This window comes from Hemiscyllium ocellatum, chromosome 23, assembly GCF_020745735.1.
Source record: "Hemiscyllium ocellatum isolate sHemOce1 chromosome 23, sHemOce1.pat.X.cur, whole genome shotgun sequence".
Classification (NCBI taxonomy): Eukaryota; Metazoa; Chordata; class Chondrichthyes; order Orectolobiformes; family Hemiscylliidae; genus Hemiscyllium; species Hemiscyllium ocellatum.
In genome coordinates this window covers 3,419,128-3,446,108 of record NC_083423.1, presented here as the reverse complement: position 1 = coordinate 3,446,108, position 26,981 = coordinate 3,419,128, and the positions used below count along the sequence as shown (strand labels likewise).

The window sequence follows — 26,981 nt, the reverse complement described above, 5'->3', positions numbered from 1 at the left end:
AATATAAACTTATCTGGAGCGGTCACATCAATACTGCGACTACACGTACCCCACGGGAAAGGGTCAGGAATGAGTGGGCATCATTTTCAGGTGAGGGGCAGAAGATTTGAAGGTTTTTGAGGAAAAGGTTTTTCACCCAGAGGGTGGTGGGAATTTGGAATGCACTGCCTGAGACGGTGGTTGGAGTCTATATTTCTTAACATGTTCAAATGTACTTGGACGAGAACCTAAAATATCATAACATTCAATGCTATGGACCAAGAACTAGAAGTTGGATAAGTGTAGATAGTCAGTGTAGATTTGATGGGCCAAAGGGCCTCATCTTTACTGTAAAACTTTCTGGGAAAGAAGAAATCAAATGTACGACTTTTTAGTGATCTCCTGTTATGCACATGCGGATGATGGTTTTTTAACTGAATCATCAAACAATTGGATATGATTATACAATGCAAATATGCAATCCTGGAATTCCCTCCCTAAGGGCATTGTGGGTCTACCCACAGCACATGGACTGCAGCGGTTCAAGAAGGCAGCTCGCCCCCCACCTTCTCAAGGGGCAACTAGGGACGGACAATAAATGCTGGGCCCAGCCAGTGATGCCTACATCCCACAGATGAGTTGAAAACAAAATATATGCTGTCCCTGGATTGCTGAGATGTTCTGGTCCTGAGTTAGTTTGCAAGCTGATTATACACACGTCAGAATGCAATGCAGGACAAAATAAAACAGCCTTTTGCAGGTACAGGAAACATTTGACGTTTAACTTTAAATGCTGCATGGGATTGTGTTTGTAAATATAAACACTCATAACTGAGACATTAAGCACTTATCCAGGGTTATCAAAAGTGTTTGAACATTAGATCATCAACAAACCAGCATGTTGCTGGGTATGAAAGGTTTGGGTTACAGAGAAAGGCTTTTTCACTGAAGGGCAGGAAGTTAAAAGGCGATGTTATAGAACTTTATAAAATAATGAGGTATAGACAGAGTTAATGGTTGTTGCCTTTTCCTTAGGGTAGGGAATTTCAAGACTAGGGGGTACATTTTTAAGGTCAGAGGAGAGAGATTTAAAATAGACCTGAGGGGACAATTTCATTTACACAGAGGTTGGTTTGTGTGTGGAATGAACCTCCCGAGGAAGTGGTGGATGTGAGTGCAATTACAACGTTTAAAAGACATTTGAATGAGTACATGAATAGGAAAGGGTTTGGAGGGATATGGGCCAGGAGCAGGCAGGTGGGACAAGTTTAGTTTATGTTCGGCATGGACTGGTTGGGCCAAAGGGTCTGTTTCTGGGCAGCATGGTAGCTCGGTGGTTAATACTGCTGCCTCATAGTGCCAGGGTTCAACTCCAGCATTGGGTGGCTGTCTGTGTGGAGTTTGCACATTCTCCCTGTGTCTGTGTGGGTTTCCTCCCACAGTCCAAAGATGTGCAGGTTAGGTGAATTGGCCATGCTAAATTACCCATAGTGTTCAGGGATATGTAGGTTAGGTGCATTAGTTGGGGTAAATGTAGAGGAATGTATCTGGGTGGGTTACTCTTTGGAGGGTCGGTGTGGACTTGTTGGGCCAAAGGGCATGTTTCCACACTGTAGGGATTCTAATTTTAAAAATTCCATGCCGTATGACTCTATGACCACTAATGCAAAATTGAATAACATCACACGGTGAGAGGCAGTGTTATGCTGTTGCAATCGACTTAAGAAAAAGAAAGTACAATGCTAGCAGAAAATATAGAATGAAAACAAATATCGGTAGCTTATAATATTTTATATTACTCAAATATTATATTATATTTTATATTATATTTTACTCAAATTTATTAGACAGCTTATACTATATGGATTAGTTGTCACCTTTGGTTGTACAGCATATATTGTCATTTCTTCTGAAGGTTCTGTATGGTCTTGTGCTGATCTTTTAAAAAATTGACTTTTGATGTCATATTGTCTCCACTTACAACACTTCCTTCCGTCATTTGAATCATGACTTTTTCTATGATTAGCAAATTCACGATTAGAACAAATCCATACAATATATTTCTCTTTGAATAAGCCCAATATAAATAAAATATAAAATGCTAGTGGCTGTCAGCAATAAAACATTGCCTCAATTTATTTCTATCTTAAACATAACTGGCAGCTAGTCCCTTTGAGGGGCAAGTGTCATTTTCCTGAAACACGACAAAGCATGAAGTGAGAAAAGAGAAGCAGAGATGACAAGCTACAGAGAGAGATGTGGTTGGTGACATCATGCCTGAGAGTTAAAAGTCTGTGGATTGTAGTGGGAAAAGAGACATACAAGATCCTGAGGGGTCAGAAGATGTGGAGAAGATGTTTCCTCTTCAGGGAGAATCTAGAACCAAGGGTCACCGTTTAAATATAAGGGGTCACACATTCAAGACAGAGATAAGAAGTTTTAATTTCTCACAGAGGATGTCTCTTCCTCAAAGCACATTGGATGCAGAGTCTTTAAATCTTTTTAAGACAGAAGTAGATCGATTCTTGTTAAACCATCTGATGAAGGAGTGGCGCTCCGAAAGCTAGTGCTTCCAATTAAACCTGTGGGACTATAACCTGGTGTTGTGAGATTTTTAACTTTGTACACCCCAGTCCAACACTGGCATCTCCAAATCTTGTTAAACAAGGGAATGAAAGGTTATTGGGATGTTATTTGGACAAGCTGACTGAGTGGGCAAATGCATGACAGCTGAAATATAATGTGGATTGTTGTGAGGCTATCCTCTTTAGTTTCAAAAGTAGCATGGACAATTATGACTTGAATGGCTATAAACTGAGAAAGGAATATTCTACAACACCTGGGTATCCTTGTACACCAGTCGCTGAAAGTAAGCGTGCAGGAAGTGGTAAAGAAGGTAAAGGGTATGTTGGCCATCACAGTGAGAGGATTGGAGGACAGGAACAAGGGTGTTTTGCTGTAGTTCTACAGGTCAGTGGTCAGGCCACACCTGGAATATTGCGGACAGTTTTGGTCTCCTTTCCTGAGGAAGGATATTCTTGCTCTCGAGGGAGTGCAGCAAAGGTTTACCAGGCTGATTCTGGGGATGGCAGGACTGATGTATGAGGAGAGATTGAGACATTAGGATTGTTATTCCATGGAGCTTAGAAGATTGAAGAGATTCTAATAGAAATCTGTAAAATTTGAACAGAATTAGACAGATTAGGTGTAGAAGAATGTTCGTAATGGTGGGAGATTCCAGAACCAGGCATCATAGATTAAGGATAAAGGTTAACCTTTTAGAACTGAGATGAGGAGAAATTTCTTCACCCAGAGAGTTGTGTGCCTGTGGAATTCAAGAGGTAGTTAAGGCCAAAACTTTGTGCTTTCAGGAAGGAGGTAGATATAGCTCTTATGGCTAAATGGATCACGGGAGATGGGGGAGGGCAGGATTAAGGCATCGAACTCGATGATTACCCATGCTCATATTGAATGGCACAGCAGGCTAGGGAGTTGAATGGCCAACTCCTGCTCCTATTTTCTATATTTCTATGCTTCTCTATAAGGCAGGAGTGTGGATCCGCGATCACAATCAGATCAGACATATCTTATTGAACAGAAGAACAGGCTTGAACAGCTGAGTGACCTAATCTTACTCTTAGTTCGTCTGCAAAGGTCGATTCAGGGAAGTAAAGAGTCACAATTCTGCACATCTGAAAAGGAATCATTAAATCATTGATTCTATATGCAGATAGAGGCCATTTGGCCCATTGCGTTCACACCGACCCTCCAAAAAGCATCCCACATTCCTCACATCCCAATCCTGTATTTCCCATGGTTTATCCATCTAGCCAAGACATCCCTGACACAACATTTCCCATAGCTAATCCACCTGACCTGTGGGAGGAAACTGGAGCACCCGGAGAAAACCCACACAGATACGGGGAGAATGTGCAAACTCCACATAGACAGTCGCCCGAGGATGGAATTGAACCTGGATCCCTGGTGCTCTAAGGCAGCAGTGCTAACCACTGAGCCACTATGAAGGACAAGTTGATTTTACAACTGTGCAGCTTCTAGATGAAGACAGAAGAGGTCAGATATTATGTTTGGGCACTTTGAAAAAGTAGAAAATAAAAGAAAGAAGCAAAATCTACTGATATCAGTAAAATAATAAATGAAATGTATCTAAAGAAAAGATGATGTTGCTTGTCATAGAGTCATACAGCACAGAAACAGACCCTTCGGTCCAACCAATCCATGTTGAATATAATCTCAAAGTTAACTAGACTCACCTGCCTGCTCCTGGCCCAGATCTCTCCTATTCATGTACTTATCCAAATGTCTTATAAACACTGAAATTGTACCCACATCCTCCGGAAGCTCATTCCACACACGTACCACCCGCTGTATCTTTTTTAAATCTCTCTCCTCTTGTGTTAAAAGTGTGCCCTCCAGTGGCGGGTTTTGAGAAGTTTTGTAGCTCAGGTTGAGGTTCTGGATGTAGGTTTGCTCATTGAGCTAGAAGGTTTGTTTTCTAACATTTTGTCACCATACTGGATAACATCATCAGTGCGCCTCCAGTGAAGCACTGGTGTTAGTGACTCACTAGTGGTGACAAAATGTCTGAAAATGAACCTTCTAGATCAGTGAGCAAACTTACATCCAGTACCCCCTCGTCTTGAAATTCTCCATCATAGGGAAAAGACAACTATCATTAACTCTGTCTAAACCTCTCATGATTCTATAAACTTCTAAAAGGTAACCCTGCAACCTCTTAGGCTCCAATGAAATAAATCCCAGCCTATCCAACCTTTCTTTATATCTCAAGCCTTTCACACTTGGCAACATCCTGGTAAATCTCTTGTACATCCCTTCCAGCTTAATAATAGCTTTTCTATAACTGGGGGACCGGAACTGGACACAGTATTCCATAAGCAACAAAGAGTGTATAAATAAATGAGGTCCTTTATTGTTAGATGGCGCAGTTGCTGAAAATAAGTGACATAGTGTAGATGTGAGCAACAATGATGTTGGTAATGAGAAATTTTGACACTTTTTTAAATACTGGATCTACACACTAGATACATTGTAAACAAAGTTGGCATATTGTTTAGTGGTGTAAATCTGAATTCAACACGGCTTTTGTACCAAACATGAAGTGGAATAAAGCTAAAAGCAATTGAAGATAAAATGCAGATTGCTTTCAGAGAGGATTGTATTGACAAATCTGTTTAAAATTTAGCTCCGTACTTAATAATCAGGATCAGTAACGATGACTAAAATAAACTTTTAATGTGCCACACACAATTTCCCATAGAAACTGTTCTAGTCCCTTTAATTCTCACTGGTACTGCCACCAGCTGAATGCACAATGATAAAAGACTGCTTGAAATGTCGTGGGAAGATCGAGATATGTATAGTTGGCTTGACAGGTATTGACAACATCTTCCACAACGTATTCAGCTTGGATTGTGTCAGACTACATTAAGCTTTTAAATCCAGTAATTAAAAAAAACACAATTCTCTTGTAACATTCTGGACCCTTTGAAAAGAATGGCAGCAAATCTTGTAATAAGTAATTCTCTTGGTTTGTACTTGTCATTTGGCTAACCACAATCATTTGTGTTTTGAATTTCATGGTTCTTTTGTATTCTCGGGGGAAAGTGCTCAGCAGGCTCTCTCTCACAGTTTGTACATTCAATGTTCCTGGGTACTGTCAGGTTCTAGCAGTTTATTTAGCATCATACAGTACAGAAACAGGCCCTTTGGTCCAACCAGTCCATGCTGATCATAATCCCAAACTAAACTAGGCCCACCTGCCTGCACTTGGGCCATATCCCTCCAACCATTTCTCATTCACGTGCTTTAAAGTCTTCTATGTTGTAACTGTACCCACAACCAGCACTTCCTCTGGAAGTTCAATCCACACATGAACCACTCTCTGTGTAAAGAAATTGCCCCTAATGTCTTTCCTAAATCTTTCTCCATTCACCTTAAAAATATACCCTCTAGTCTTAAAATCCCCTACCCTGGGAAAAAGACATCTGTCATTCACCTTATCTATGCCCCTCCATGATTCTTTAATCCTCCATAAAGTCCTCAACCTGCTCTACTCCAGAGAAAAAAGTCTCAGCCTCTCCTGATAACTCCCATTCCTGACAAAATCCTTTTAATTTTTTTTCAGAACCCTCTCCAGCTTAATAATATATTTCCTATATCAGGGCAACCAGAACTGGACGCAGTAGTCCAGTAGAGTAGAGATTGGATTTGTGATTCCAGGGCAAGGGTCATGACCCATAGTGCAGGAGACCATGAAGGTTGAAACAGGTAGAAATAAAATGAAAATCAATCAAGAGCCGCTGAATTGTGATTTAATAACCTTTAGCTTGTATGAATGTAGAAGATTTGAGAAAGTTAAGGAACTACTCAGTCTAGAGGCCACAGAAAAGTAAGCTTTTGAAAAGGAGACATAATGATACATTATATTGGTGGTGTCAGGTTAACACAAGGTGTGCTGCACGTGTTCTAACAGTGGCTCTGCTGTTTCCATAACAATTTATCACAGTTATGACATCGACAATTTGTTCAGTAGCAGAGAAATAATGATGTTCTTGCAGAACAAAATCTACACTAACCTATCAATATTATGGTATTAGTTAAGAGAGATGCCATTAACCACTTAGCTTGAGGATTGGATTTGATCTCTTATCATCTCTTAACAGAAAGATCTCATAATCCAGATTAAACCCAGATAGCAACAGCATTATATCACCATAGAAACCAGGAATTCTGACAGACAAAATATCATTATGAGGTAAGCTGCAAAGGAAGTGGTCACTTGAGCATCATCAAAGATGGCAATAGACAGATTGATACAAATCACCACTGATAAGCAATGTATTTTTATATTTTATGCCAGATAGTTTTATCCGTCCTTTAAAGTGCTTCTGATCCAGATGCTTTTGCAATTACACAACCAACGCTGTTGCTCAATCTGCTGCCTGCCATTATTAATGATCAAACTGACTGTTTTGTCAGATAGAACACTCATGGATAGAACACTCACAGATAGAATTCCTACATTGTGGAAGTGGGCCATTCTGCCCATTAATTCCACAACACTCCTCTGAGCAGCATCCCAGCAGAGCCCTCAAACCCTGCGTTTCCCACAGCTATCCCACCTAACCTGCACATTATGGGGTCAATTTAGCACGGCCAATCCACCCTAACCTGCACATCTTTCGACTGTGGGAGGAAACCAGAGCACCTGGAGGATATCCACACAGACATGGGGAGAATGTGTAAACTCCACCCAGGGGTGGAATCGAACCCAGGTCCCTGGTGCTAAAGGCAGTGGTTCTAACCACTGAGCCACCCTCATGTTCAGTGTTGCTCTGTAAGGAGGAATTCCAGGTTGGAATGAGTCACGAGAGCTGGAAGTTTAGAAGGTTATCTTTCTGTGGCTCTCAGGCTGCACCCGCCTAATCCACAGCTTTAGGATGGAGCAAATTCTTGATCAAATTCTTGATCTGGACCACACAAGGTAACACACATCCTTTATTCCACAGTTCAGTAAAGACCTCACTTTGACTTGTGCCAATCACATGTCTAATGATGAAATACATTCCAATTGGAGATGAACAAACCAGGAAGTCGAGTGTCCAAACTGTGACAAAAAATACCATTAATATTGATCGATGTGGAGCCTCTTCAGGGAGGTCTAAAAATACTGTGGGTGCTGGAGCACAGGAGGTTGCCAGGGCATGGAGCGCTGGATTACAGAGTTATACAGAAACACAGAACACAGGAGCAGGAGGGAGCCATTCAACCCTTCAAGCCTACTCTCCCATTCAATACGATCATGGTTGATCATCGAGCTCTATCCCCTAATCCCGCCTATATCCCTTGATCCCTCCAGCCACAAGAGCTATATCTCCCTCTTCTTGAAAATATGTAATGCTTTGGCCTCAACTACTATCTGTGGTAGTGATTTCCACAGGCTTCCTACTCTCTGGGTGAAGATGCTTCTCCTCATCTCAGTCCTAAGAAGGCTCATTTTTATCTCTAGACCATGATCCCTTGTCCTGGAACCCTGTAATCTCTCAAAATTGTTGGCTTGCAATATCATCCTCACCCTAAGGTGCATACAGTTGGCCAGTGCTTTCAGCGGTGGTCAATGGCATGGCGCCCCTTGTGGATAAATTGTTTCAGTGTTTGATGTTCACGGCTCATTGACCATATGTGGATATGCGCTGAGCCAACGTTTGTTTGAGACTGGTGTTGGTGGCAGCTGAATCTAATATTCCTTTGTTAGATTGCCATGTGAGGAAGCAGCCTCACTCAGACGCTGGCGCTGCAGGGAGAAATCAAGGTTGCTGCCTCCAGTACTGAGCAGGACAACCGAAAGAGAAAAGTTTTCATATTAAAAAAGACCCAAGGAACTGGGTCAGAAACAGTTGGAAATCAGAAACAAAACCAGAAGTTGCTGGAAAGGCTCAGCTGGTCTGACAGCATCTGCAGGAAGACAGAATCGTTAATGCTTTGGCTTCAGGGAAGGATTCTGACAAAGGGTCACGGGACTTGAAACATGAACCCTGATTTCTCTCCACAGATGCTGCCAGACCTGCAAAGTTTTCTCAGTAATATTTGTTTTAATTGAAGATTTTTATATTTCTGAGTGAGGGTCACCAGACTGTTCTCCTGGCACCATGAGACCCCATGGTCACCAAAGGTTATAGATCCTACAATAACCTGGGATTAGAAGCACTCAGACAAGGTGCACTCAGCTAATACCAGGGATGGAGAGGAATTGCCTTAGGAGAAGAGATTGGAGTAAGTTGGGCCTATACTCATTGAATTTAGAACATTGTGAGATGACCTCATTGAAATATACAATCTCGTTCGACGATTTGACGGGGTAGATGGGGAATGGTTGTTTCCCCCTCTGGGACAGTCTAGGACCAGAGGATATCATCTCAGAATAAGGGGTTGCACATTTAAGACAGAGATGAGGAGGAATCTGGACAATCTGGAGGCAGGAAACATGTTTCCGCTGATGGGTGAGTGCCGAACCAGAGGACACAGCTTAAAAATACGGGGTAGACCATTTAGGACAGAGACGTGGAGAAACTTCTTCACCCAGAGAGTGGTGGCTGTGTGGAATGCTCTGCCCCAGAGGGCAGTGGAGGCCCAGTCTCTGGATTCATTTAAGAAAAAGTTGGATAGAGCTCTCAAGGATTGTGGAATCAAGGGTTATGGGGATAAGGCAGGAACAGGATACTGATTAAGGATGATCATCCATGATCATATTGAATGGTGGTGCAGGCTCGAAGGGCAGAATAGCCTATTCCTGCACCTATTGTCTATTGTCTATTGAATGCCTTCTCCCAGAGGCCAGTGAATCTGTGGAATTCTTTATCAGATTGGGCTGTTGAGGCTGGGTCATTAAGAAATTCAAGGCAGAAGTGGAATGATTTTTAATCATTATGGGAATCAAGGGTGATAGAGAAAATAGAGGAAAGTGGAGTTGAGGGTAATCAGATCAATCATGATCTTATTGAATGGCAGATCAGACTCGATGGGTTGGTGGTGGGGATGTGGAATACTCTGCCTCGGAGGATAGTTGAGGTGGGAACCCTCACAATCTTTAAAAACTAATTGAATGAGGCACTTGAAATGTCATAACACTCAAGGCTCTGGGCCCAGTGCAGCAAAGGGGGATTAGTGTAGATAGGGTGGTATAGACTCAATGGACTGAAGGGCCCTTTCTGTGTTGCATGACTCTATTACTATGATTCTAAGTGAACCAGTCCATGCTGACAAGAGGCAAGTAACATTCCTGCGGCAATAATGAGCCAAACATTCAACATTTAAGAGGCATTTGGATGGATATATGAATAGGAAGGGTTTGGAGGGATATGGGCTGGGTGCTGGCAGGTGGGACTAGATTGGGTTGGGATATCTGGTCGGCATGGACAAGATGGACTGAAGGGCCTGTTTCCATGCTGTACATCTCCAAGACTCTAAGAGATATTGAAGCATGAAATACTGTGAAATACTGGTCCCAGGGCATTAGAAGCTCCCCTCACTGTGGTTTGAAACAATATCTAGAGCACAGAAAAGTGTAGTAGATCAAGAAAGCATGATAACAATAAACTTTTGTCTAATCATTTATCACATTCACAGTGACACAGATAAAGTTCTTACCGCTGAAATTAATTTTGATTAAGTATTCTTTGTATAACTTCTTCCCATCCAGTGGCATAATGGCATCACAGAGTCTGGTGGTATTTGGACACATTACGCGCTGCATCTTGTGTAAAGCATGTGCCATTGAGTACACCGCATTGACAACAAACATTATCTTTGTCTCTTGCTCGTAGTTAGAGTTGTTGATGGAGAGCCGCCTGTCGCACACCTTTTGATGTGACCGACTGTTCTGGAGCAGACACTGAAATTTCTGCTGCCAAAAGGCTTTAAACCACGGGTTCCGCTTGTTGGTGCGAGGGTGGAGGCTTTGAAAGTACTTGTCAAACTGCTTGATGGGGTAAGAAGCAAGCTCTAAGGTTATTGCACCGTTGGCAACCTGCTCGTTCCCCTTCACCACGATTTCTTGAGCTCCCCATCCATCACTGGCCACCCAGGTGAAGCCAGAAACGTTCATTCGGCTAGCCGCAGCAAGAAGCTCCCGGGCATCGTCGCCCCGTGTGAAAAGTACCACGATCCTCGCGTTGGCTTTGTTCAGCAGCTCCTGGATCACACCATCGTAGGACTTCTTTGTGGTGGAGCGGCCAACTTTCTCCGAAGTAGCGATGCAAATGTTTCGAAGACGTGCCTCATGCTCAAAGGCTTCAATTCCCGTCTCTCCATAATCGCCCTCGGAAGCGATGGTTGACACGTAAGTCCAATTAAAGAACTGCAAAATTTCTACCATAGCCTTGGCCTGATAAAAGTCAGGAGGGACTGTCCTCGCAAAGTAATCGTAGCGGCTTTTATCGCTGAGCTTTGCACTTGTTGAAGCATAGCTGATCTGGGGGATCTGGAAGAGTCGAAGCAAATTTGCTACCTGTAGATGATATTAAAATATAAATTAAGTACAAACCTTTGGTGCTTAATGGTTTTAAATCATCAAAAATAACTTGCATTTCTGCAGCATCTTTAATGTTACCTTTATCAAGGCTTAAAAATGGACGTCAAGTTAAAGGAGGAAACATTAGGGGAGAAAGTACAAAAACAGAAATTGCTGGAAAAGCTCAGCAGGTCAGGCAGCATCTGTGGTGAGAAATCAGAATTAAAATTTCGGGTCCAGTGACTCTTCCTCAGCACAAATGACCAACTACTTGGTCAAATACTGAAAACAAAGAATGCCGGAGGTGACAGTGAGTCAGGCAGCATCCATGGAGGCTTATGAGGAAGAGTCATCTCGACTCGAAGTGTTAGCTTGCTCTCTCTCTCTCTCCATGGATACTGCCTGACCCACTGTGATCTCCGGCATTTTTGATTTTCAGTTCGGATTCCAGCCTGTGCAGTAATTTGCTCCCACTTGGTTGAAAGGGTTGGTTTCAAGGAGGAGCCAGGAATTGCAGAGGTGGAACGATTGTTTGGAATATGGAGTCTGGAATGTTACAGGTCTGCCTGCTAATGGGAGGCCAGAAAGGGATGACCCTCTAAGAGGTCACAGAACCTGGGGGGGGGAGGTGGGCTGGACGATGTTTGTTTGCTCTGGAGCAGATGGTGAATACACTCATCACCCCCATAACATAAAGGAGAAGTTCAAACCAAACCATCCTAGTGGTAGGGTCTCATTAAGATCAGGCTGAGTGCAGCAGTCACCAAGGGGGTCTTTGTGAGACAGTTTCACAATCACGGAGGTTAGCAAATACTCTGAGCTAAACCGATCGGTTCAGATTGAGAGGACAGGTGTGGAGTCAGTGGGGGACTGTGTGGGAAATGATTTGAGTGAGAAATATTCCTGCTTTTCACACGGCTGAAAATAAAGTCAATATTTTCTGGATGTTCTTGATGAAGTGACAGTGTGCCTCTGGCTTCCGGAAGCAGTTTAGCAATGAATAGTAAATAAGGTTCTTTCAGGAGCCCACCCATCAATCACACCCACACCTTTCTACTGCAGCAAATCATCAGCAACCCCCACCCAGGTTCACCTTTCAGTCTGGCTACACCCTTAGGTGGCAGGGGGATTGGTGCTGTCTATCTCTGGCACTACAACATCACTCTGGTCACACTCCCTCTCTCCTCTGCCAGGAAACAAATATGGAACAGAAATGCCCAGCAACTTTTTCCCTGTTGGGGGAGGTGGTGGGGTATGCAAAGAAGCCCATCAGTTTATAGTAGAAAGGAAGATGGCAAATTTATTACGGGGACCAGAAGAAACATCAAACAAAACTCTCCGGGTCACTATGGTTGGGAAAGTGGGGCGGAGGACTAGTTTGTCTGTGCTTGGCTCTTTGAATTGATTTCCCCCCTTTCCCCAGTGCCTTACAAGCTTGGATCCCCATTGTAGATATTTTCCAAGCATTTTCTCTTCAGTGCTGCTGGGTCAAAATCTTGGAATTCCCTCCTGAAGGGTAATGTGAGTCAAACATGGGCCACGGAGATAGGTTAAGGTCAGGCAGTTTACCACTGCTCAAGGGCAGTAAATACTGGCTCGGTCAGTGCACCCACACCAGTGTATAAAAGGAAACCTGTCACAGGTGTTATTACCCACTTCTGGACCCAGAGGAACCTGTACCTGAACCTCCTAGCCTAGAGGCAAGGATACTACCACTGCATCACAAGAGACCTCAGATGGCCCTTCTATACCGGTGAGATTATCAGTAACCAGTGTAGAGACCATAATAATAATTACCATCCAATTACTCCTGCACTTAATAAATTGAAACAGTTCAGGGTGGCAAGAGAGAAAGATTTGCATTTATTCTTACAACCTCAGAACATTTCACAGCACTTCACAGCTGATGAAATATTTTTAAAAGTATAGTCACTTCTGTAATGTAGGAGACAGACAGTCAATTTGCATAATTGTGCTCCCATGAAGGGTAATGTGATAATGATCACGTAATCTGTTCTCTTAACTGAGGGATAAATACAGGTCAGGATATTGGGAATATATGCCCTTGTCTTCTTTGAATAATTCCATGGGATCTTTTGCATCGTCCTAAAGGGTAGCGAGACCTTCCTTTTACCATCTTGTCTGAAAGGTGGCACCTCAGGTAGTGCAGCACCCACTCAGTCCTGCACATGGAGTGTTAGCCTTGGAGATTTGTGTTCACACCTGGAACCAATGTTTAACCCACTTTCTCTTGATTGAAGGCTGAGAATGGTACCCACCAACCTGACACTTTAAGATGGTGGCTTCCATTGTCTGCAGGAAATGATGAAGAAAAATTAGGCAGGCATCAATGTGGATGAAGCTACAGTTTGAGGGATGATCACCCCTTGTTGCTGTCCCTGCCTCCAAATTCTGCCTGAAAAACCACACAGCAAGTGGGAGCTCCAACCTCATATACTTCCCCTGGTGGCTCAGTGGTTAGCACTGCTGCCTCACAACACCAGGGAGAAAGTAAAGACTGCAGATGCTGGAGATCAGAGCTGAAAATGTGTTGCTGGAAAAATGCAGCAGGCCAGGCAGCATCCAAGGAGCAGGAGAGTCGACATTTCGGACATGAGCCCTTCTTCAGAGAAGGGCTCATGCCCGAAATGTCGACTCTCCTGTTCTTTGGATGCTGCCTGACCTGCTGCGCTTTTCCAGCAACACATTTTCAGCTCAAAACACCAGGGACCAGGGTTCGATTCCAGCCTTGGGTGACTGTCTATGTGGAGTTTGCACGTTCCCACCGGGTCTGCGTGAGTTTCCTCCCATAGTCCAAAGATGTGCAGGTTAGGTGAATTGGCCATCAGGGATGTGTAAGTTAGGTACATTAATCAGAGGGAAATGGGTCTGGATGGGTTACTCTTTGGAGGGTTGATGTGGACTTGTTGGGTCAAATGGCCTGTTTCCATGCTGTAGGCAATCTAAACAGTAAATGGAAGAGCCACCTCCAGAAATCTAAAACATCTCCTTGATCAAACAAATTATTTCCACAATCTCTATGAATATTGTATTAATAGAGACTGACTTGGGAATGAGATAGTAAAGTTTCTGTATGTTTCCATCCAAAATTCCTAGAATTGTGCCCATCACAATTTTTCATCTTTCTGCAACACAGACTTCTTTATGGTATTCTTAACATGTAGTAGTTCTAATATCAATATAATGTAGTGAATTAGACGTGATTATTTCACCATGAACTATCTATATAAATCTTGCTGAGTTTCAACTGATAGGAAATGCTGAGCTTTGATTGTCTAACGTAACCTGATTACAGATTCTGGAACCACAAACCCCATCTCCCCACAGAAACCTGGAACTGAAGCCTGTCCAGCGAACAAATGAGAGCTGACCTCACAGCGACCCAACATTGAGGAAGCCTGACCAGATTGACCACAAGACCCTCTCTGGCTTCCTGGGAAGCTGAAAGTTGTGAGTGGTGCCCAGAACCCCATCAATTGCGTGTACATCCCTCTCGGAGCAACAGATGTCCCTCACTGACGCCCAGGATTGACTGAGAGCAATTACCTACCCAGTAAACAAGGCAGATATGCTGAGCTTCAGGTGAGACTGAAACCTCAGGTCCCTTCCTTCCCCAGTATACTCCTGGCAAATGTCCAAGCCATGGAGCACAAAATGGATGACCTTAAAACTAGATGCAGCTTCCATTGGGAATTGAGAGACTGCTGTGTGATCTGTCTCAGACAGACATGGCTCACTCCCACTACACCAGACTGTGCCTTACAACCTGACAGTTTCTCAGTTCACCAGATGGAATGCTCGACATCCTTGGGCAAGGCAAGAGACAGCAGGGTCTGCCTCCAAATGAACACTTCCTAGCACACAGACATAGTGACCTTGGAGAGTTACTGCTCTCTGGATCTAGAATATCTTGCAGTAAAGTGCTGTCCCTACTACCTACCTCATGAGTTCACGTCAACTATTCTGACAGCGGTCTTCATCCCATCTCATGTGGAAGTGAAGAGTGCACTTGGTGAAGTGTATATTGCTACAAACAGTTATGAGACAGAATACCCTGGGGCCTTGTTCATCCTACCCAGTGACTTCAACCAGGTCACCCTCAAGAACATGCTCCCAAAATACCATCGACATGTCTCCAGTTCCCCCGCCAGAGGTCCCAACATGCTCGACTACAGTTACACAACCTTCAAAGCCAGCTCCCGCTCCATCTCCAGTCCGCATTTTGGCAAATCAGATCACCACTCTGTGCTCCTACTTCCCACTTACAGGCAGAAACTGAAGTGTGAGGACCCAGTAGAGAATGGAGTGCAGGTTCAGTCTCAGGCAACAGAAGGGCTTCTTCAGGACAGCTTAGAGTCCGTGGACTGGTCACTATTCAAGAACTCAGCAGCCAACCTCAATGAGTATGCCACTACCCCTACAGACTTCATCAGTAAGCTTGCAGAAGACCATGTGCCAAATAAGTTATCCCCAAACAGAAACCATGGATGAACTGGGAGATCCACTCCTTACTGAAGTTTGGCTCTGAGGTATAAACATTGGACGATTCTGACCTAGGAGAAAGTGAGGACTACAGATCAGAGACGAGAGTGTAGTGCTGGAAAAGCACAGCAGGCCAGGCAGCATCCGAGGATCTGGAGAATTGACATTTCAAGCATAAGCCCTTCATCAGGAATGATCCTGACATACACATGAAATCAAGGTCCGACTTTCGTAAGGCCATTAGAGACACCAAGAGGCAAAACTAAACCCAGCTTGAGACCCGGGCCAACCAACCGCACGGGCACCATGTCATTTGTGGCAAGGCTTACATGACATAACAGGCTACAAAGCAAGGTCAAACAGAATTACAGGCAACAATACATCCCTACCCAACAAGCCTCAATGCACTCTACATTTGCTTTGAACAGAGGGTCAGTGAAATGATATCACCTATCCCAACAGCTTCGGGTGCCCCGCACCCATGGTCACCATTGCAGACGTCAGATCGATTTCTTGAGGGTAAACCCACGGAAAGTGACCGGTTTGGATGGGGTCCCCAGCCGTGCACTCAGATCCTGCATGGGCCAGCTGGCAGGAGTATTCACTGACATCTTTAACCTCTCCTTACAATGATCTGAAGTCCCCACCTGCTTCAAGAAGACCACCATCACCCTGGCATCAAAGAAAAATCATGCAGGGTGCCTCAAAGACTACCACCCGGTGGCACTGACCTTCACTTTTAGAAAATGCTTCTAGAGGTTGGTCATGGCCCACAGCAACTCCAGCCTCTCAAAGTGCCTTGATCCTTTGCAATTCATCTCCTGATACAGTAGATACCATCTCCCTGGCCCTACACCCAGCCCTAGAACATCTGGATACAAAGGATACGTACATCAGGCTCTGACTTACTGACTACAGCTCCACCTTCAACATAATTCCAAACTCATCTCTAATCTCTGAGACCTAGGTCTTGGCTCCCCCCTCTGTAATCAGATTCCTGACTTCCTGAAACAGCTCACAGTCAGTAAGGATAGGTGACAACATCTTCTCCATGATAATCCCCAACACAGGCACCCCACAATCAGGGTACTCAGCTCCTAGTATACTCCTTGTACACTCATGACTGTGTGGCCAAATTTCTCACCAACTCCATTTTCAAGTTTGCTGATGACACCACTGTTGCAGATCAGATCTCAAACAACGATGACATGGAGTACAGGAAGGACATGGCGTACTTACCAGCATGGCGCAAAGACAACAATCTCTCCGTCAATATCAGCAAAATGAAGGAGATTATGGAGTGGAGGAAATGGATTGGAGGCCAGACCCCTGTCTGAATGAGTGGGGCTGAGGGGGAGATGGTTGAGAGGGTCGGGTTCCTGGGAGTGGTATCACCCACAATCTGTCCTGGTCCACCCATGTTCACGGTTAAAAAAGCACAACAACATCTCTACTTCCTCAGGAGGATACGGAAATGCAGCATGTCCACAATAACGCTTGTAGATGCACTATAGAAAACATCCTATCTGGGTGCATCACAGTGAAAAGTATCGCAACTGTTGTGCCCAAGACCACAAGTAACTACAGAGAGTTGTGAACACAGCCCAGTCCATCAGACAAACCAGTCTTCCACCCACTGGCTCCATCTATACTTCCCACTGCATTGAAAAAACAGTCAAAATCATCAAAGATCCCTCCTACTCTGGTTATATTGTCTTTCACCCTCTTCTGTTGGGAGAAAATATAAAAATTTGAATAAGCGCACCAACAGATTCAAGACCAGCTTCTTCACAACTCTTATCAGATTTCTGAATGGATTTCTTCAATGTTAATGTTGATCTCTCTTTGTACCTTTTTGGCAACTATAACAGTGTATCCTGCATCTGTTCTGCTACCCCACTGCACATGTACAGAACCTCAGGACACATGACAATATTAAAGCAAATCAAATCCAAATCTGAAGGAAACTTAGTTGAGATTGATTAAGGATATCTTTTGAAATTGTGATGTTCTGGCTAGTTGAATCTTAGTGAGTGTGGGAATCTGTGTAAACTGAAAAAGGTTTGTACAAGAAATGAAAAAGCTATAAAACCAGTTAGAACCCTTAAAATGTGAGTAAGTCCAACTTAATAATTACTTTTTTTCTGAAACAAAAGAGACAGGGAAGATTGAAAGTTCTAACCTTTATTCCTATTCCTCTCAAGCAGTCTCACAATACATCAAATCCAAGAGGTGGTTAATGAGATTCATTTGCTTTGAATTTCTTCTCAGGAATCAAAATCACTTTCTCATTTTGTAGTATTCGGTCAGCTGTGACCAAATGTAATACCGGATTGTTCATTGTCAAACAGGAGTGTAATTGACCATTTACCAACTGTGTGTAAACACCAGTTCTGAGGTCAGGAATGCAATTTATTAGGCATAACTCAATGGGTAGCACTGCCACTCTGAAGTTAAAAGGTCTCGGTTTCAAGACCCACTGCAGAAATGGAGCACAAACATCAAGGCTGATGCACCAGTGCAGACTGAGGGACTGTTGCATTATTGGATATGCGATCTTTTAGCTGAGGCATTAATTCAACATTCCATCTGTATTGTCAGACCAACCCAAAATATTCTGTGTTCTTATTTCAAAAAAGAGGTGAGTCTTCCCGATGTTCTGGCCAATACTTACCTCTCGGTCAACATTGCTAAAGATAAATCATTTGGCCATTGCTATGCTTCTGTTTGTAGGACCTTGCAGCATCCAAACTGGACACCATATTTTGTACATTATAACCGTGACTACACTTTACAAGTATTTCATTGGCCGAACAATATTTGACATGTTTTATACAAGTCAAGGTGTTATACAAATGCAAGTCTTTTGTTCTTTATTCAAATTTACTGAACATAATTCATTCACATAGGTTGATTTTATAAAATTCTCCCACAAGCTAATAAAGATGTTAAAGTGCTAGTCAGTAATGTGCCTTTCAACCAGGATATCTTCTTTAATGTACAAATAAGTATTTTGTTCTCATTATTAATGTAATTGCTATTATAATTGTAACTTTGGATCACATGCTGTATTTCACTGTGATCAGGTATTTCATTAATCACTGCTGCGAAAGGTGCATTTGTTTAACAAAGCCAAATATTCTTTTTTCATTTCTTTTCCAAACTCAAATTATTCTGCAGAGGATTTCAAACATTCATCACAGGGAATATGATTTATGACCAACAGCTGAAGCATGGAATCCAAAACACTATGGTTATGTTTTATTTTCATGAGAAAATGGGCCAGCATTTATTGCCCATTCCTAATTGCTCAGAGAGCAGTTAGGAGTCAAACGCTTTGTTGTGAGTCTAGAGTCATAGGGAGGCCAGATCAGGTAAGGATGGCAGATTTTCTTCCTTAAAGAGGATTAGTGAACCAGATGGGTTTGTGTTTATAATTAGGCTATTTTAATTCCACCATCTGCCATGTTGGGGTATGAACACAGAATATGAACCTGGGGTTCTGGATTACTAGTCCAGTAACATTACGACTGCACCATTTCCTCATCCAATAATTACTGGAATATTTGACAAATACAGACTCTGCACTGGAAATCGCATGCAGCTACCACTGAGTTTAAAACGCTACAGAAAAACAATTGACAAATGTCGATCTTCCAGCAATCCATTTTAAGTCTGACTGAAATAATATGCCACTTACCTGTATAGAAACACTACTGTATGAGCCACCTACCACACCTGCAATCACTAGGGGATTGTTGTCTTGAATTGCATATGATCCATCAGGGCAGATATATTCTGTTTCATCTACTTTTGTCAAAGAAGCTCTTACAAATTCAAGTGATTGTTCTAAAGCATATGTGTCTCTTGAGCATGTGTCCAATATATGAACTCCAAGTTTCACACCAGGAAGTAAGTAAGTGTCTCGATTGATCTCATCTATTGCAAACAGCATGGCTTCCAAACGCTGAATACCTCGATCTTCATTCACTCTCCCACAATCTTCTGCTCGTGAGCCTTTCTCGTGTACAGGAAACAGTCCACCCAGGACCAAATCTCCTTCGATTTTGATTTCCTTCTTGCCAAAATTACTCTCTCCATAAGAAAATAACAGAAATCCTTTGGAAATTAGAATCAGGGCAACTGTTTGGAGCTTTGAAGACATCTTCAGCATTTTCTTTGACTGGAGGGAAGATCAGAGAACAGCTAAAACTCATGTTTTATCCGCTGCCATGCCAAAGCTGTTATTCTTGTGAGCAGTTGTGAATTTTGTAAAGCATTCTGGATCTGATTCCTAAAAGAATAAAGAAATTAAATGAACAGTTAGAATTTTGTTTTTAAAGTTAGCTGTCTTTTCTTCAATCTTCCTGTGAAAACAGATAACCCATTCAGACATCTTAAATATCACTCATGCAACATGTGCTTAGGATCCACACCCTGCAAATGTCTCAGAGGCAGGATCAGCTGTGACATCATGAGGCGCATTTGCAGAGCCAGGTCAAATATGTTGGGATGAATGGTCTCTTTTCCTGCTGTAAGAATTCTTCAATTCTGTGAACAATAGCCAACACCAAATAGTGTAACTTTAAATAATTGTTTACAATTCCACTCTTATTTCAGAGACTTTCTTCTCTTGCAACCTGATGGTGCTGAAACTTTCCACAACATCTGATAATAATAATCGGATCCATTACCCTTGTGCTGGGTTCCCAACAGGACTTGTTTGTGCTGATCCTGGAATGATTCACTTTTGAGTGGTGTGTACTGTGCAAGTTTGGCCAGGTTGCATAGACTGAAAGGTCTTTATTTATCTCTGTTATTGCCAAAATGCAACCAATAAAGTTAAGCTCTGCTGATGTTTGGACAATTCATTTCAAAGTAGCTTGGAACCCAAACAGATATTTTAACCAACGGAGATGTTCCTCATTTGGATCAATAAAATTCCTTTATCTCAATCACTGTTACGGAATAATCACTGTGGAAATGTACGTCGAGTCAAAATGTTAATGTTAATTGTTTAGAATTAGGACAGAAATAATGCTTTGTTTTGATAGTTTGTGAAATGGTAGTTGATCATTGGAGTAGATGGAGAAAATGAGGACTACAGATGCTGGAGATCAGAGTCGAGAGTGTGGTGCTGGAAAAGCACAGCAGGTCAGGCAGCAGTCGAGGAGCAGGAGAGTCGACGTTTTGGGCATAAGCCTGTCATCAGGCTTCCAGATGAAGGGCTTATGCTCGAAACGTTAACTCTTGTGCACCTCGGATGCTGCCTGACCTACTGTGCTTTTCCAGCACCACACTCTTGATATTGGAGTAGATGGGAGAGTTACACAACTCATAAAAGGTGGAGCAAACAGTAATAGTGAAAGTAGCCAATGGGCACCTGGAGCTATTTGTAATGGGAAGTGGAGATCAACAAGGGTCGTAGAGTCATAGAGCCCTTTGAGTCTGCGCTGGTCAAATCAACCATCTGATTATTCTATTCTAGTCCCATTTTCAATGGTGTTGTTTACCATCAGTGCCTCTCCACTGTCCACACAGAAACAATGATCAAAGAAGTGTTTGAAGATCTGGTATCAAGATTGGGGTGAGCAGGGGATTGGAACGATAACTTCAGTTAGATTTGAGATGACAAAGCATTTGTGCCAAGCAAAGGAGAATGACAAGAACTAGTAAATGGATTTGTGACAGCAACCATGGACTTTGGAATGAAAGTGAACATTGACAAAAGCAAAGTGCTGCATATCTCAAAATGACAAGAAATGTTCAGACATTGACAGAAGGAAGAGAACCAGAACAGGAACCAGATTATGGAAGATTCAGCAAAACAGTAAGACCAAGGACAACAATGGGAAAGGCCATATTTGGTAACAAAAGCTTGTTATTGATCATAAATCTGGTTCAAAAAGCAACTTGTAGCCTTACTGACAGATGAGACAACTTACTCTCTGACAGAGAGTGGGAAGGGTCGGCTAGCCAGACAACGTAACAAACGAAGAAGTGCTATGGAGAGTGGGAGTACTAAAGACATTTGTTGTACATAAGGAGGAGAAAGGCTGAAAGATTGAGCATGCCATATTTTCAGAAAAAGTCTGTAAGAGATGTTAAGCAGGGAAGATTTCCAGGAAAATCAGGAAGAGGGAAAAAGAGAATATCAATGCTTGAAAAGTGAAATAAATTTTGGGCAAATTAAAAGGTTGACCTAAGATACAAAGACATGGAGATTCTAGGCTGAATCAAGGTGGAGCCCATACAATGATGATGATAATAATGATTCAATAGTGAATACTGGCAACAGTGGATATTAAATATTAACTTCTCATGTTCACTCAGGATTACTCATACGAAGTATTTGGATGCTTTAGTGTTTGGTTTGAAATTGATGGGGAAGATAAAGAAACCACTGTCCTTCACTGAGTTGGCTTCTCGTGACAATCACGATGATGGAAGACTAGCTCATTCAAATAGTTTTTTGGCTTGTCCAAAGATTGACACATGACAGGACGACAGTTGTGATGTGAACTCTGGCAGTTGTAGGTATAATTTTTAATGCTAGCTACGGTAACTTTGAATTTTGGTTTTGAGTTAGTAACTGATGGATGATCTGTGTGTATGAAATTAATAATTAACTTGTAATCATCTCTGAAACCATGGCAGTTTCTTTTAAAAAAACAGTTTTGAAACCAGGCTGGAGAGTTACTGAGTTTTGTACACGCATGCACTTTATTTATTTGAGAGTGTTTGTGACCCATCACATTGAATAATTGAGTCTCAAAGATTTGCTAGAGTGTTCTAGAATCTGTTCTGTTTTAAACTTAAGGTATAGCTGAGGGACAGAGATGTTTAACTTCACTTTTTTAAACATTGGGCAGGGTTAATCCTGTGAAGACCTTGGAATAGGATCGCAGTTGGGCTCCTGATACAGCAATGATGAATTTAGTGAATTAAATTACTTTGGAGTGAAACATTAGCATTAATTCCAGTACAGAAATGTTGAGATAAGAAGCTAACAGCATTTTCAATTTAAAAGTTGAAGAAACAAGTGACTTAAGCTTATCACGTTAATAGATACAAGGATTCTGACGTGGGTATTATCCAAGTGTTTTCGGAAACAGTACCAAGTGCAGTGAAAGTTGTTTTGTTCCTTCCAATTTGGGATTAGTGGAATTATACTTTTATTGTGTATTTGAAGTCTGTGAATTTGTATGGTAAGTATAGTTTGGATTATTCTATTTTATCTACATCATTTTGTAACGATCTTGCATTATTAAAGCAAACTCAGGACATTACCATTAAATGTATAAGTGCTGCTAAGATTTACTTTCCCAAAATGCAGCACATCACACTTAGTTAAATTTAACTTCATCTGCCAATCTTTGGCCCATTGGTCCATCTGATCAAGATCTCATTGGACCCTGAGGTAACCTCCTTTGCTGTTCACTACACTTTCAATTTCATTGTCATCTGCAAATTTACTAACAATAACTCCTGCGTGCACATTCAAATCATTTACATAAATGATGAAAAGTAGTGGACCCAGCATCGATCCTTGTGGCACAGGCCTCCAGTCTGAAAAACAACCCTCTACCACCACCCTCTGTCTTCTTCCCTCAAGTCACTCTGTATCCAAATGGCTTGTTCTCCCTGTGTTCCAAGGGATCAAACCTTGCTAACCAGTCTCCATTGAGAAACCTTGTCGAATGCCTTACTGAAGTCCATATAGATCACGCCAACTGCTCTGACCTCATCAATCCTCTTTGTTACTTCTTCAGAAAACTTAGTCAAGTTAGTGTGACATGATTTCCCACAGAAAAAGCCATGTTGACTGTATCTAATTTGTCCTTTCCTTTCCAAATGTAATTAAATCCTGTCCCTCAGGATTCCCTCCAACAACCTGCCCACCACAGATATCAGGCTCACCAGTTGATAGTTTCCTGGCTTTTCCTTACCAACTGACTTAAATGGGGCACCGTGTTAGTCAATTTCCAGTTTTCCTGCACATCACTTGTGGCTATTGATGATACAAATATTTCAGCAAGAGGTCCATCAATAACTTCCCTAGCTTTCCACAGAGTTCTAGACTACATTTGATTAGGTCCCTGAATTGGAGAAGGGAGTTGTTTATCTCTCAGAGTGCCATCAGTCTTTGGAACTTCCTTCTGCACTTCTGGACAGGTTATCGAATATGTTTAAGGAATATGTAAATAGATTGTTGATAAACAAGGGAGTCAAAGGTCATTGAACATAGATGGAAATGTGGATTTGAAGCTGTGAACAAATTGAATGAAATAGCATGACTCAAGGGGCTGAATGGACTACTCTTGCAGCTAATTATTATGTTTGAGTGTTTGATTTAAAATTAAGATTGTTAGAATCACTGTGGCACAGAAGCAGTTCATTCAGTCCATTAATTTCATGTGGGTTCTCCACAGAGCAATGGAGTCAGCTCCATTCTCCTACTCTATCCCCATTATCATTTAAGTTTATTTTCTTCAAGCACAATCCAACTTCCTTTTGGAATTATTGACAGCCTTTGCTTCTGCTCCCCAAGTCCCAACATTCTTGTACAATGAAAATGTTTGAGATGAGGATGAAATGTTTTGGGGAAAAGTTTAAAGGCAGAACCAGGCAAGTAGGGGTGGAACGTTCATCAATGAAAATGTCAGTGGTTGATGAATGTTCACAATTACACACTGGAACAATAGTTTAGAAATGTAGCCAGGATAACTGAAAGCAGATGAGAAGCTGACTAAGTACCAAAACTCAGATAACTTGTTAGTGAAGCAATCTGGCCTCAAAAGTGGTGTCTGATGTGAAGTTTGTCCCTGTGTGCCTCTAACTTATAAACTGGCTGTCCTGAGAATAAGAATATGTATTTGACTCATGTTGCCTTGCTCAGCTGTACACCCAGTCCAGGCTGTTCAAACGGGCTTAATTATGTATTATTGTCAACATTTCTTCAAATATAGTATATAACTCTCTTTTTCTATGTCTTGATAAACTACCTTTGTTATATCCAGCTGTGCCCAACCAAAGTTTGCTAATGATAAACTGACAGCAGCTGAGCAAAATCCAGGGCTTCCATTACAACGCCATTAATCTTACAAACGTATGAACAGGAAAGGTTAGAACAAACCACATGTTCTCATGAACTTGTTAAATTTTGCTGCTCTATTCTCTGTGGTCTTCTTGTATTTGAGTGTCTGGACACAAAAAAGTCATAACTTGCCAGTTATATTTTAAAATATAACACAACTGCAAATTAGGTTTAGTGGTCCCATTGTGGACCTTTCAGATTAATTGAATTGTTCTTGTGTTAGAGGAATAACACAAACAGCATGTCGAGACAAGCTCTTGCACTGGAGGATCTATACACTGTACGACGTATCTCTGTGGTTACAACCACCTTAACAAAAATACAAGCTGCATAAATAATGTGATAATTATATGCAGAGTATGCTTTTAAAATTACTGTAGTAAAATTATCAAAATTCATACTTTCACCTATAAAATGTTAAACAGGATATGTAACAAACTTCCCTTTCGGGTTTTCATTAACGTTGGCATATTGCCAAGTTGTGAAAACTGGGGTGTAAAATGATAACATTTGTGCCACACAGATGCCAGGTAATGATCACATCCAACAAGAGAAAATCTGACGACCTCCTGTTGACATTCAATGAAGCTACCACTGAAACTCCCACAATCACCATCCACTGAACAAAAAATAAATTGCCACATAAATATCATGGCCACAAGAACAGGTCGCGACTAGGCATTCTGCAGCAAGTGATTCATCTCTGTCTCCCAGAACCTATCAGCTACTTACAGGGCATGAGCCAGGAGTGTGAAGGAATATGCCCCTCTTGCTTGGATGGGATCCAACTTCAACAACACTTAAGACACTCAAAACCATCCAAGACAAAGCAGATCATTGGATTAGCACCGATCCACCATCTTAAACAATCACATCCTCCATTACTGAGGCTCAGTAGCGGCAGTGCATTACATCTACAAGGTGTACTGTAGCAATTTGTAGTGATTGTAATGAGATCAGTCAGAGGGAACCATGAAATATGAGTTCCCTGGCTGGGGCTGTTAATCTGGTTCAATCAAAGAGCCCTGGCTGACAGATATAAACAGGAGTGTCCGAGGTTCTGCGTACTCTGCTGCCAGAGCTGGCTCTAAGGGAGCTGGGTCAGTGTCAAGGACTCTCCACGTATAAATAAAGGGGGACTTGGTGACGGCACACTGGTTTCTGTGGAATTATTTCACAAATCATCAAGGCTCCTTTGGCAATAACTGCAAAACCCACAACTTCCATCAGCTGAAAGGACAGCCAGCAGCTTGGGAACAGTGAGTACCCTCCACATCACACATCAGTCTGCTTTGGAGCTCTATCGCCATTCCTTCATCATCACTGGGTCAAGAATCCTGGAACACCCTCCCCTAAGAGCATTGTGGGTGCATCCACATTCCAAGTACTGTTGTAGTTTAAGAATGATGTGGAGGTTTAGATTAGATTACTTACAGTGTGGAAACAGGCCCTTTGGCCCAACAAGTCCACACCGAACCACCAAAGCGCAACCCACCCATACCCCTACATTTACCCCTTACCTAACACTATGGGCAATTTAGCATGGCCAATTCACCTGACCCGCACATCTTTGGACTGTGGGAGGAAACCGGAGCACCCGGAGGAAACCCACGCAGACACGGGGAGAACGTGCAAACTCCACACAGACAGTCGCCTGAGGCGGGAATTGAACCCGGGTCTCTGGTGCTGGGAGGCAGTGGTGCTAACCACTGTGCCACCGTGCCGCCCCATGGTGCAGCAGACAAAATCAGAAATCAAATGACACCAGGTTCGAGACAGACAGGTTTATTTGAAAATATATGCTTTCAGAGCACTGCTCCTTTGTCAAGTAACTCCCTGATGAAGGGACAATGCTTCAAAAGCTTGTGATTTTGAATAAACTTATTGAACTATAACCTGGAGTTGTGGGATTTCTGACAGTTTAAGAAGACAGCTCACCACCACCTTGTTCAGAGAAATTCAGAATGACCATGAGAAATAAATGCTAGCCTTCCCAATGACATTCACATCACCTGAACTCATACAAATTACATTCCGAATGGTCTTGACAGGGTGGGTCAGGAAAGGATGTTTCCACTTGTGAGTCAGCACACACCGGTTTAAAACTAGGAGTCATCCTTTCAAGGCATAGATAAGGAGAAATGTTTTCTCTCAGAGGGGTGTGTGACTTTGAAACTTGTTGATTCAGAAGACAGTGGGGGACAGGCCATTCAAAATATTTTTAAGGCAGAGGTGGAGAGATTCTTGTGGGTTGAGAGGCCAAGAATTATCAGAAATAAATGGAAATGTGGAATTCAGAACATAAATATACCAGCAATGACCTTGATGAATGGCAGAGCTGGTTTAAGGGAC

General features: G+C 42.3%; 1 protein-coding gene across 1 annotated transcript in view; it reads right to left on the bottom strand.

Moving 5' to 3' along the window:
• grm3 (glutamate receptor, metabotropic 3) overlaps nt 1-26,981 on the bottom strand; it is a 252,732-nt gene that overhangs the window by 75,020 nt on the left and 150,731 nt on the right. Inside the window, exons 3-4 of the mRNA XM_060843076.1 lie at nt 19,233-19,826; nt 10,168-11,026 (exon numbers count right to left, since the gene is read on the bottom strand). Of these exons, the coding sequence (XP_060699059.1) occupies nt 10,168-11,026; nt 19,233-19,706 (1,333 nt within the window). The 5' untranslated portion in view covers nt 19,707-19,826. The remainder of the gene's footprint in view (nt 1-10,167; nt 11,027-19,232; nt 19,827-26,981) is intronic.